The 13,031-nt window shown below is 50.3% G+C and overlaps 1 protein-coding gene and 2 pseudogenes across 1 annotated transcript; 2 read left to right on the top strand and 1 right to left on the bottom strand.

The window, feature by feature from the left end:
• The first annotated feature begins 147 nt into the window (after positions 1-147).
• Positions 148-3,892, top strand: LOC104316158 (proto-oncogene Mas-like). Its single transcript, XM_009916446.2, has 2 exons — positions 148-680; positions 1,205-3,892. Exon 2 carries the CDS (start codon positions 1,240-1,242, stop codon positions 2,209-2,211), a length of 972 nt encoding a protein of 323 aa, XP_009914748.1. The 5' UTR covers positions 148-680; positions 1,205-1,239; the 3' UTR covers positions 2,212-3,892.
• Positions 3,893-6,685: 2,793 nt separating this feature from the next.
• Positions 6,686-7,405, bottom strand: LOC104316157 (proto-oncogene Mas-like; annotated as a pseudogene).
• A 3,126-nt stretch (positions 7,406-10,531) lies between these two features.
• LOC138689310 (mas-related G-protein coupled receptor member D-like) lies at positions 10,532-11,271 on the top strand (annotated as a pseudogene).
• Positions 11,272-13,031: the final 1,760 nt, after the last annotated feature.

Raw genomic sequence — 13,031 nt, 5'->3', positions numbered from 1 at the left:
GTGCACAGATCTTATGATTCACTTAGCAGCTCGGTGCACGTAGTAGCATGCTTTTGGAAACTGTGTATTTGAAGGTCGAGTATCACTGTGAAGTTGTGGTATACAAGTGGCAAACCCAGATCTGAATCAGACATAGAGGCTTTGCAGCAACGCGAAGCTTGTAGCACAGGGTCCTAAAGATACACCCCTGGAACCATAGAAGAAAAGTTCAGCCAGTTCAAAGAATGAATTTCTGGATTGGGGTTGCTTTAAAATGAAACGAAAGAGGAACTTGACTCAGAGACAATCTGCTTTTCCCATAGGTCTAGTTTCTGAGACTTTTTTTTTTGCTAGTCATTTCCTGTACAAAGCCAAGAAAAGATTATAACCAGAACCCTGATACTGTCAAATGCAATGAAGTAGTACCCTGTTTGCGAGAACTGTCGAGAACATGACCCGCTTGGCTAACACTGATAAAAGTGGTTTGTGAAAGGACCTGAGAAAGATCTTATGCGGAACAATTCACAGGCTCACCAAAACAGGCTTCAGTCCAGTTTTCCAAGTGATAATTCCAGGAAACCTCATGAAGATCCCATCACGGGGGCGGCAGCTGGAGAGTGCGAGGTGATGTGAGTCTGCAGTGCCTCTGCTGCAGTAAAGTTCTCCAGGCTGCGAGGGGAAAGAAGGTCAGACTTTTCTGGGTGAGTTTTTTTCCCAGCCTAATCACTGCCTCCCCTGTTGGTCAGTTTGTACCAAATCTGATTGAGGAATAGTGGTCTCTAGGATATTAAGACCTATAAATATTGTGGAAAAAGGTGGTAGGGGAATAGTGAAATGAGCGTCCCACTGAAGGAACCCAGCAGCTTAGTAGTATCAACTCTAATATTAGACATCTGAGAATCCATATCAGATCTACCCCCAAAACCACTTGCTTTTGACATCTAGAGGGACAATCCTTTCAGCTTATTATTTTCCTCCTCCAGATCTGTCCTGTCCAAAGCCAGGAAGGAGGCATCTCCCTAGCTTTTGCTCCACCTCTGTACATGCTCTCGTGCCAGGCATGTCATACCCATCTCCTTCCATCCTCTCTTCCACCTCTCCTCTCCCTCCTTTCTCTCTGTGCTCCTCCACGTGGAAGCTGGGGCACAGCTGCAAAGACCTGAAAAGCCTAGTGTGGGGGACAGCAGAGTTGCTAACACGTCTCTGTTTTGTCTCGTCCCTCCAGCTGTGCAAGGGGGAAGAAGTGGCAGAGATTTCGTAATGAACACATTGCTCCCTACCACGGAAAGAGCCAGCCCTGCTTGCTGGAGCCAGCTCGGTGGGACAGCATCTAACAGGAGTTGGCATCACACGCTGCTGGGGCGTGAGGACAATCACTACAACTGGACTGACTGTGAAGCCCATCACTTGAGCAAAGTCCCAGTCACGCTGCTCATCTGCCTCTGCGGGCTGGTGGGGAACGGGGCCGTCCTCTGGTTCCTCGGCTCCCGCATCCACAGGAACCCCATCACCACCTACGTCCTCAACCTGGCCGTTGCCGACTTCACTTTCCTCCTCTCCATCGCCATTACCCTTGTGATATTTTACGGCCCAGAGAGCCTTTGTCCCGGGCGGAGCTCCCAGGACGTGACAACTGTGATGAATATCACCATCCTCTTCACTTTCACCGCCAGCGTCTATCTCCTGACAGCCTTCAGTGCCACGACGTCTCTGTCTGTCCTCCCCCTGGCCCGCTGCCCCTGCCACCGCTTGCCAGTGCTCGTCTGTGCCCTGCTCTGGGCCCTCGCCTTCCTGCTCACCGTGACCCTCTACTTCTGCCCCGCGGTGCTCACTGTCTTCATCCTCAGCTACGTCTTATCGGTGCTTACCCTGATTTTTTCTGGTCTGACCCTGCTTGCCAGGGTCTTGTGCTGTTCACAGCAATATCCTCCAAGGAAGCTCTGTGTTGTGGTCCTGCTAGCTGTCTTCTTCTTCCCTTTCTTCACTGCAGATTTTGGTTACTGGCTCTTACTAAGACTGTTTGATTTTTCTGTTTTTGTCTTTGACGCCTCTCTCCTGTTTGCCTGTGTCAACAGCAGTATCAACCCTGTTGTTTACTTCTTTGTTGGGAGCTGTGCAAAGAAGTTCACACCCTCTGTTAGGGTTGCTTTCCAAAGGGCTTTCGAAGATGTAACAGAGCCCCAAAATAGAGGCGAACCTCCCAGAGAAAACACAGTGGAAACAGCTGTTTAAACCTCTGCAGCCCCTCCCTGAGAGAAGATGCTCTAGGGACGGAGATGTCCCATGAAACAAGGAAGATGGTTTCGGTGCGGGTCTGGCTGCAGCTGAACGGAATTAGCTGTGGCACAACAAAACGCACTGGGTGGCATGGGAACTCCTGCCTGGGGTGGACACTGGACAGCGTGATGGAATACCCATTGAAACCTTTTGCTTTGAAACCTTTTCTTTGAATCTGTCCTATTCAACAGGTCTGAGCTTTCACTGTCTCAAAAGTGAGCTTGCTTTACCCTGTGCACTGTTAAAAGAGCGCCGTGGAGGTTCTTAGCTCCTGCCAGTGGGTTTTTTTGGTGTGTCTGCTTAAGAGCAGAGTGCCGGTGGATAAGAAAGCTTGGCACAGCAGGGCAGAACAATTCCTGGGCAAACCCTTGTGTGTGCATCTCCAGCGGGTACCGACATGTGTGAAGAATATGTGGAGACTTCACATTCAGCTTTTTTACCAGGCAAGTAGGCATGTATTTGGGATCACGCCTGGAAGGCTTGCCCCAAAATGCATTGCTTCTGCTGCAAACTGAGTTTTATCCGCCCATCGTGTGGGTCGTCTGCACACAAGGGTTTTTGACTGGAACTGCCTCTTGTGGTTCCTCCCACTTTTCTGGGGGCTGTCTGTATGGTTAGCTTGAGCAAATACCATTTCGCAACCCTGAGCTGAGGTCTGTATCCATTTCTGGTGTGGCTGCTCCTCATCTAGAAAAACAAGGAGAGTATAGTTAAAATGAAACAACCCAAAAAGCACAGCCCTGCCTGAAGACTCTGTAAGGACTGGATTTTCCATGTCAATGAGGATACAGGCAGAGAGAAGAAAACAGTGGACTTTTTATGGAAAAGACCCTGGTGAGGCCATGAGGACTGAATCCCTGTAGCCTGGCTCAGGCACTCCCTGGGTCAAAGGGGTAGTGGCAGCACTTTCTCCCCTTCTCTCTTCCCTCCATGTCTGTCAGCCCTTGTTAGCAAGGAGCTGGGGGATACACCAGCTCTCATTTTCCTGTGAACTAAGCCACCAACCAACCATTGCTTTTGCGCTGGTTTTGTTCCCTGGTGCGACTTGCCACCAGGCTGCACTAACTTTAGTTTGAGCACGAGGGAAAGGTTGGGAAGATGCAGCTGGCAGGGAGGGATGGAGGGACAACAGGCAGCAGCAGGATAGACCGAAACAGTAACCCCAGGAACTACCGATGCCATGGCCTCTAGGACCTAGTATGGCGACAGAAGTTTCTCTGCCCTTTGGCTTGTCCCTCAGCCCAGAGCTACATGTCACCAAACAGGCTGGAATGAAAATCCATCACTTGGTGCAGTACAGGTACAGAGCCGTGATAACCAAACCCATAGAACTCTCTGGTAAAAACAAGAAGCTCAGATAGGTGGTGGTCTGGGTGACACTGCAGGCAAGGGAGATCCTGGGAAGCAGGAAAAGCACACGGGAGGATCGTGGTCCTTCTGCACCTGCCTTGAGAGACTCTCCCTGGATGATGGGGGCTCTTTCCTGGACAACAGGTTGTAGCTCAAAAAGTTTTTACTTTCCAAAGGATGGGAAAATGGGAGAGAGGGAGAAAAAAACCTGCTCTCAACTATGGAAGACTCCTGCCCTGTTCTGTAAAAGAACTGTTAATAAAGGTTTCTTAGATGTTTAATCTCATCATGTGTCTTCAAAGCATGACTCACCACCCATGGCTTATACTCTCACATCTCTTTCTAAAAGCAGTGGCACGTTAGTTACCCTTGGATTTAAGGCAGTGCAAAAAGGATGGACATCTTCCCACTGTGTAAGAGGCAGGAAAATGGGTGGGTGTAATCAGGCATCCCTGCCACCTGCAAATGTGAAGCCCCCTGTCAGGCTGTGTGCCTCCTCCTCGCTTTTCCCAGCCGTCTCCCAGGTGCTGGGATGCTGCGAGGTCCTTTCCTCCTGGTCTTTCCCTCTGCCCTTCCACCTTTGCCTGCACCATCCTACAAGGAGGTGCTCTCCTGGTGTGCTCAGCTGTTCCCAAGGAAAGCTTTCAGCATGTGTGGGCAGCTCCACTTTGGCTCAGCGGGAGGCTTCTTACAGCGGGAGACATCTCTGCTAACTGCAATCATCCCAGAGAGATGTCATCTGCTGCCCAGGTCCCTCCCAGAACAAATGAGGAAATCTTGGCACTCTTAACAGATGGCTGATCCCAGCTATTGCAGGCGCCTACCTTAGGATGAGGTGCATCATGCTCTGGAGGTACCAGTCCTCCTCATAGACAAGACAGAGGCTTTAGAATGAGAGGAAATGAGCCATTTTCTGGCAAAGTTGAGTCAGCCTTGCTCTGTCCACCAGTGACAAACTCTGCAGTGAAGTCCAGTTGTTGTTTAGTCAACAAACTTTGGGGTCAGAGTTAGCATGTTGGAAACAAAAAAAGAAATCCAAATTTAATTTAGGAGAAGTAACAAAATGATGCCTTAGGTAGGTTAACTAGAAAAAGATAGGTACAATCAGGATTTTGGAACGTACGGTTAGTCATTGAAACAGCTGTGCAGAGGAGCTGCTCCGCTCCTCCTGAGGATGGTCTGGTCCAGTACAGAGGCAGTGAAGGGTTTCTTCTTGATGCTGAACCTGGGCAACCAAAGGATGGCCCACTCCCTGCCAGCCCACACAGGCAGATGAGCTCCTAATTTCTATAAAATTAAGTGGCCCATACATCTGGTTTTGTTAATTTCCATATTTCAGGCTTGTTTTGGTCATGGACGCAGAGGTGCGTTCAGTGGAGTTACTATGAAATCTTTGCTGTGAGCAAAGAGAATACAGGAATTAATGTGTCTGCTTTGCCAAAACCATCTGATCTGGTAATCCCCTGCCTTGCTTCATGGCATGGCTTGGAGCCATGTCTGGGGAGTGTTTGGTGAGCTGTGCCAGAGCAGGTTCCCATCTCAGCCTCTGCAGCTGACATTTACCTGCTTCGCTTCTCTCTGGCATCAGAGAGGTGATCTTTGGCATCAGGCATCCTGAGCTGCACTCTGTTATCTCACTCTTCACCTTGAAATATTTCCTTTCCAAGATCGGTGCCTTTTCTGGAGACAGCTCCTCTTCCAAGTTTGGAGGACAAGGCATCATAGCCTTGGCTGAAGTAAGGCAAAAGAGTCTAAAGCCTCCTTTGGGATGCTTTTGTCCCTGTGGACAAAACTTTTGTGGAGATATTGAAAAGTGAAACATGACTTAAAATCCTCCCTTGGTTTTCCTGTAGGGACTGATAGGAGCAGGGCCGGAGCAGATTCCCTGCCCTCTTGCAGGGATGCTTACTGTGCTGTCCAGTCCCCGAGAAACGCCAGCAGGGAGGTGACAACCCCCAGGACACGGTGTCTCGCCAGCCAGCTGTAGTCTGCTGCAACGAGCCGTGTTCTCCTGGAGCAGAGCTGGAAAACAGCACCTTGTGTGAACTTCTTGGCCCAAACACGAGTGCCGGGAACATGCCATTCATAATCCTCCAGCACTAGCGAACCCGTACTTTTCTCAGAATGATTTAACCCTGGAATTAGAAAGTGTGACAAATTCCCACTTCAGGTATGAAAGAATGCTCTTGCTTCTTCTCTCTGCAGTCCTGCCTGCAGCATCTTTCCCTCAGCTGGGACTGCAGGGCCGGCTCCGCTGTCCGGCTCTTTAGAGAGAAGGGCGAGGATGCTCCGTGCGATCCCTACCCCTCTCCTGCCATCTAGAGGCACCAACCCCGCAGATATTTGTGAAATCCCCTGGATGTGTCCCCGCAGCCCTCTGAGCCCGGGCTGTGGGTCAGCAGCACGGCCTGGGGGTCCAGCCCCGCTCGGGGGGTCCGCACAGCCCCGGAGGAGGCAGAGGGGTTCCCCTGGGCTGGGAGGGGGATTTTTGGTGGGGGTGAGGTGCCTGCTAGCCTCTCTTCACGAGGGTATCCCCCTTCCAGGAGCAAGTGGGAGTCCTCACCCTCCGTGTCCCGGCAGCAGATGTAGAGGCACGGCCAGCCCTGCCATCACAACGTCCCCATGCCCAGGGGACCAGGGTCGGGGGGGCTGTGGTACCCTGCCCACGAGCTGCACTGCTGCTTCCCACGGCAGCAATTGCCTCTGCTCCTTGCTCAACCTTTCACGCCAGCAGGAGTGCAGCAGTGCCGGCGGAATACCCAAAGGACCCCCTCGGCTTGCCCATTTTTGCAATCCTTTTTGCAGAGTCCCGCCTTGGACAACAGAGATGGCCCTAATGTGTCAGATTTTCCCCAGGCAAGAGATCCCCCAAAACACTGTGAAACTCATCTGCTGAGCCAGAGAAGCCAGAGTTTATTCACTGGGGCTAGGGTCGTTGCAATGGGGAATACAGCCCGGGCACTGGGATGGAGCCCGGCTGAGCAGCGCTGTGCGGGGTCTCTGCTACGTGCCTCCACGCCTCCATCCTTCTGGCTGTCTGCAAGGCTCCACATCTCCATGTCTCCTTGCCAGCAGTGCCTTATAGAGTGGTCTCCACTGCGGTGTCCCTACGTATGTGGCTCTCCTCCTCGCTTGTTGCTTTCTCTTTGAACTCTTGGCTGAGGGTGACTTTTGCAGAGCTCTGGAACCAGCGCTGCCGGCAGCTCCCTACTGGGAAGTAAATGACCAGGTTGATGCTGCTGTTCAGCGATGCCAGCAGGTAAGACATCTGAAGTACAAATAGTCTTATACCAATACACCCAAGAAAAATCACCACGCTGAGTCTTCTCAACCCAAAGATGGACAGGAAGATCACACTGAGCAGGACAGCAACATAGAATTTCTCTGGGTGTCATCTCTGTGAGCCACATTGGAGTTTGATCAACAGGGACAGGTTGCAAAGGAATGGGAATAAAGAGAAAATGAGAAAATTCACAGTGCTTAAACCTTGTAATAGTTGCTGACAGTTTATATTCAAATAACAACTAATCCAAGCCAAAGAAATAAAAAGTCCAGTGAGAGCCCTGAGCACCCCACACGTGATACCCAACAAGTGCTTTGTGCAGTGACACCAGTACCAGACTGGGAACAAAAGAGACAGGCACCTCTCCATGCTCATTGCTGTCAGGAGATACATGCTGGCAAAATACTAAAACAGAAGCAGAACTATCAGGATATAATTAGTCAAAAGATATTGAAGTGAGAAAATACAATAGACTGTTGAAATAAGGTATAATATAAGTTTAACAAGAAGGAACATCCCCCCCTTCCTCTCTTCCTGCCATCCTCCAGCTTTGTCCGACCATGGGAAGGGCTTCTGGCTTTCGCTGTGTGATCCAAGACTTCCCCCTGCTCTCCCTGGGCGTACTTTGCCCCCACACAGATGTTTCTCCAAAATGTGTGGCAAAACCCAGAACATACTGCAAGGAACTTACCTATAGCCCCAAACCATAGGAGACAACTCCCACAGAGCTGAGGGCAAGCAAGATCTGCTCGGAGGCGAAGGAAGAGAGAGGAGCACCATGCCATAAGGGATGATGCTGGCTGGCTGGCTCATGTACGGAGTGGGAGGTGTGTGAAGGGCGTACTGTCCCAGACCAGGAAGCTTTGGGGACAGTTTTGCAGAGTAATGTGTTCTCCTGTTACTTCCCAGCAGCACCACTTCTGTGCATGGGGAAAGCTCCGTCTGTCAATACAGGAGGGTACATAAATCATCCCGGGGATGGAGGATGGCAGAGAGGTGAGAGATGAGCCAGGGACCCTCACCAGTGGGAAATCACTGATGTGCAGACGTGTAACAGCAAGAGGGCTTTGCTCAGTGCCTCTAATGACATGTAAACTGGTGCTCAAAAGCTTTTCCCAACTTTCTTCTTGGAGACATTGCCATCAGATGGAGGCTTTGCTTTAATGTGTCAAAGCATGGAACATAATACTTGTGAGAAATTTAATGCTACAAAGTCATAAAAGAAATCAATAAAGTGAAATGTTTTTCACAGTGGAGGTGAAGAAAGAAAAACACATGCTGTCATTGTAGGACAATGATGAGCTGATTTTTATAGCCCAAAAGGGGAATAAAGGGACTTAATCTCATGAAGCATGACTGAACAGCATAGCACATTAACTGTCCATGTAAGGCACTCTGATTCTCTCTTCCAGGGTCCTAAGGGCAACAGCAGCCCTAATTTGCCCTGACCTCATCCATTCATCCCCTGCCCATGGGACCAGGGGCTCCAGTTAGGGTCAGGCTTGAGCAACCAGGCTTTGCCCGAGCTGTGCAGGAGTTGCACTTGTCTGAAGACCTGTCTCCATCCCCTTCTCATGGATGGACCTTGAGCATATGATCTAGCCTTGTTTCAAGTCTATCTCTGACTCCAACTCCTGCAGCTTCAGGCTGGACCCACTGGAGAGATTGTGGACCTTGTTCATTACCATGCATTCACTGCATGAAATCAAGGGACATCCTTGGAGGACATCAGTCTTGGGGATGACAAGCATAGGCAATAAGTCCCAAGAAGAGGTATTCAAAAGATGGAAAACACATGAAAGAAGGAGAGAAAATAAGCAATGAAAATGCCAGTGCCTGTGATGCTTAAGGATGAGATTGTGCAACAGGAACCACTTGTAGATAAAAGCACGTTTGCAGCACTATGTACCCCACAAAATGTAATCTCAGCGAAGACACATGCATGTCAGGGATGTGATTAAAGGCAGCGGGCAAAGTCCTCGTGCTGTTCTGTATCTGAATACTGGTGATTTCTCACAGCAAGTTGAGACAAGGCAGTGCTCTGCCCCGTTGGCTGCTGATGAGGGGACTCTGTTGGCATCCCAGTGCAGGGAGTGGCTGTGTGATGAGGGCTGAGGGGGGCAGGAGCAGGGATGGGCATGACCAGGAGCAGTTCTGCACCTGAAGAATGATGGGGAGAAGGAGCATTAAGACCACAGGACTGTAAGAGACTTCCAAGAGTTTTCTGCTGGTTCATCCCCATTGTTGCTGGTCCCTGGCTCATCTCACTCATTCTCATCTTTCTGCCTTCCTCCTGCCCTGCCAAATCTCTTCCCCACCATCCCCTTTGTGACGCAGGCTGTAAGGATAGCGAAGGAACAGAAGAGAGCTAGGGGAAGTCTTCCACCACCAGCTTCGCACAGCAACACCCAGGAGACTCCGGCATGGTGAGCTGAAGCTGGAGGACGGGGGTGTAGGGAGCCCGACCAGAAGACCGTTATACATCAGGGAGTTGGTGATCCACAAAACACTCAACCTGAGTAGTCCCAGGCCTGTGCTATGCCATGCCGTGCTGTGCCGTGCATCTCCCTTGGCCATGGGCTACACCTGGTCGGTCGACGGTAAAAGAGGAACCTGCAGGCAGCTCCCACTGGGTGCTGGTGATTACCCCACCTGCATGTCCTTGCCTTTATCTAAGGCTGCTACAATGGTTCTCATGTGAACATCTTTTTTTTGTTTGATAGTAGAATGTGTTGTTTTCTTTTTTAAGAAAATCCTGTGATAGCTCAAATGACCATAATGGGGTAACCTTTCCATGGACAGGATCTGCCCTGATCAGAGGTCTGTTTGATGCTGCAAGACCTGGGGTGCCCAGCACCTGAAGGGACATAAGATTATCTGTGCTATCCTCTCCTTCTTCATAGTTTTAGATCTAGTAAATGGCATTTAAAATGATACTTTACAGAGTCCGAGTGCCTTTTTAATGGGATCATAACAGATCAGCACCTCCTGGTGAAAGACCGGGGGGAGGAGAGAAAGGGGGTGATGTGGCCAGCTCCTGCTGATGAGATTGCCGATCATGGGACATGTGAGGGGAAGCTGTCACCAATGCGATGAGATTGTGAGGAGAGACTCCTGACCACTAGATGTGATCTCTGGGCAAAGGTCTGCTCCTCAGGAATAAGGCAGGAGGCCAAAGCAGAGTGGGTGGCCCCAGCAGCCATCACCAGCCCCTTTTCCCGGCAAGCCTGGCCCCGCAGATGCCCCGTGTGCTGGGGTTCCTGTGGCAGCACTGTTCCCAGGAGCACCAGGAGGTAGGAGACCAGGGATGGGCGTGTGGGAGATGCTTCCTGGCCAGGGACAGGGCAGGAGGGGTGGGAACCTGTCCTGGGCATGGCAGGGGATGGGGTCCTTCCTGGTGCAGCCTGGGGCTGGCGTGGGGCTGTGGGGAAAGATGGTGAGCACTGGGAATGCTGATGCCCATCATTTCCTTCTGATTCCTTGTCTCTCCTAGGAGGTGGTGGGAGAGGGAGAAGGCAGTCATCCGGAGTAGGGTCATTAGCAGTGGTGGAGACCAACACAACAAACCTCTCTCTGTTCAATTATTCCTTGAATGGTGGAGCGCATGGGAGAGACAGCCAGTCTTGTGAGTCACAGACTTTTATGGTTGACTTTTTCACACTGGTTTGGTGGGGTGTTTGGCTCTGTGGGCTGCTGGGAAATGTGGTGGTTGTGCAGTTCCTGGGCTTCCACATGAAGAAGAGCCCCTTTACTGTCTACATCCTGAACCTGGCCATCGCTGACTTCTCTCTGATCCTTTTTTTTGTTTACCATTTGCATTACATGGTGCAGGGTTTTTTTTTTGTTTGAACTTCCCAGATGTGATCTTCACTGCAGTTTACCTCCTGTTTCTCTTCTGTTACCTTAGCAGCACATATCTCCTGACAGCAATCAGTGAGGAGCGATGTCTCTCTGTCCTCTTCCCAACCTGGTACCGATGCCACCACCACAACCACTTGTCAGGCATCGTGTGTGGGGTGCTCTGGGCTTTGCCTGGCATTTTCATTTGCTTAACATCTATTTGCTGTAATTTTTACCTAATGTCTGTCTGGGGCAACATATGCAGTGGTGCAGATCTTCAGAGTTCCCTCATATTCTCCACCCTGCCACTGCCGTCAGACTCGATCCTATTCATCAAACTCTGGTGTTGCTTACTAAGGCATCCCCCAGGGAGGCTGCCCATCACGCTTCTCACCAGCCTCTTCATCTGTTGAGCAAGTTTAGGAAGGCTTATTCATTGAACATGATGAACTTAGGATAAAAGTTCATCGTCCTTGCTAGCAGCTGCAAAAAGGAGCATTAACCCATTAATTTGCTTCCTGATGGGGACCTACTGGCAGTGATGGTCCCAGGGCTGGGTGAAAGCTGCTCTCACCAAGTGCTCGAAGAGAAAACAGTGTGCAAGGAGGGGAGGGGGGGGGAGGCTGGAGCTGCTCCCGTGCGGCAGAGCGGAGGGGCAAGTGGCTGGGCTGGTGACGTTCCTCCTCTGGCTGGGACTGTGGTGCGGACAGCCACTGAGGGAGAACGCTCAGGTCTCCTCGAGGTTGGTGCCTCTCCTCATTCCTGGTATGAGGCGACACGGTGCAAGGGGCACAGGCCAGGTAGAGCAGGGGAGGAGAAGTGACCCCGGTTGTTGGCCAGGTCTGGACCCTACGTGCCAGCTTCTCCCTTGCTTTGACTTGAGGCCAAGCCTGGAGGGCTTCTGTGCAATGTGGCCGCCCATGGGAGGCTGCTCCCAGCAGAGATGGGGTTTGTTGCAGCTACCTCAGGGTCATAGAGACATCCAGTGGTGTGAATGCCATGTGCTGGTGTGACTGGGGAGAGCTCAGGCAGGGGAACGTGGGGGGGTCAGCAGGGGCTGAAGATGCTGAGCCCCCCAGGCAGCTCAGGGGGAAAGAGGGCCCCCATGCCCTGGATCCAGCCTAATAAACTCTTGCTCCCTTTGGTCAGTGAATGAGTCTTTGTGATCTTTTGGGGGATCTAAAACTGCTTTTTTGAAGGTAGGTCTAAGTCAGAGAAAGAAGGGAACATGTTCTGACCAGAACATTCAAAGAAATAACAGGGGGTCATAGCCTCTCTTTTTTTGTTTTTCTTTTTACAGAGCAGCACTTTCACTGAAGCCATTTCATGTTAGTTAACAAGGTCTGGAGGACATTTGATGATTGATTACAATATTGTTTTAGCAGAGATTTCACTAGATAGCGTGATGCCTCTCCACTGTCTTCTCCCCTTACCTGGTTATCCTCTCAGCTCCACTGATTGTGTTTAGGGGATCTCTGTGTTTACAGTGGGGTCACCTGGCACATCTGTGATTCCTGCATTGCAGGAATCCCTCCCACCCCAAACACTTTACATTTATTTTATTTCTAAGTTTTCTTAACCAATAAAAAAGTAAATCACCCTAACAATAGAAGTATTGCTGTTTTCTTATGATAGTCTTGACACATAACTGAGGGAGGACTGGTAGGTATAGGTAGCATCTCTGGACCTTGCTGAAGTTCATTTTCACATAAATGCAGCTCCCATGAAAGCTTTACTCTTTCATGGGCCAGAAGCAGCCTCAAGAAGCTGTGAACAGCAGCCAAAGTGTTTATACGAGTGTAACTGTTTAATGTGAATGGCACGGGAGGAGTGCCTAAGCCCTGGAGCTTGCTAAGCACAGGGTAGACAAGTGTTGGTATGGTAAAGATGGCACATGAACACCGACCTTGGGATGCCGGCACGGCTAGAGGTACAGGTGGAATTGCGGAACAGAGATAGTATGAAGTGTTTGCATGACAAAGGATTTGCTTAGACAGGACAGATGAAGAAGAATATCCCCAGAGTGCTAAATTCCCATGTGTAGCTGGGTGAGTCACACGGGGGCTGGTCCTGGAATTATTGGAGGAAATGTTATTCACCTGCCAAACAGCAAGCACAGTTATGAAATACCAGACTAACAGCTGGAATTAGCTGTTCTAAAATAAACTTGGCTTTTTTGTCCTTTTCCAGCCCATATTGACTTGAAGGTTCTTCCTGTGTCTTAAATAAAAAATTATTTATCTGGTCCAGTCCCCATTTTCGGTCTTCATTTTCCCCTTTGTTTGTTTTCACTATGATTTGC

The sequence above is a fragment of the Haliaeetus albicilla genome, chromosome 16 (genome assembly GCF_947461875.1).
Source record: "Haliaeetus albicilla chromosome 16, bHalAlb1.1, whole genome shotgun sequence".
NCBI classification, from domain to species: domain Eukaryota; kingdom Metazoa; phylum Chordata; class Aves; order Accipitriformes; family Accipitridae; genus Haliaeetus; species Haliaeetus albicilla.
The sequence above is the reverse complement of the archived record's forward strand: the minus strand, read 5'-3'. Positions and strand labels throughout refer to the sequence as shown.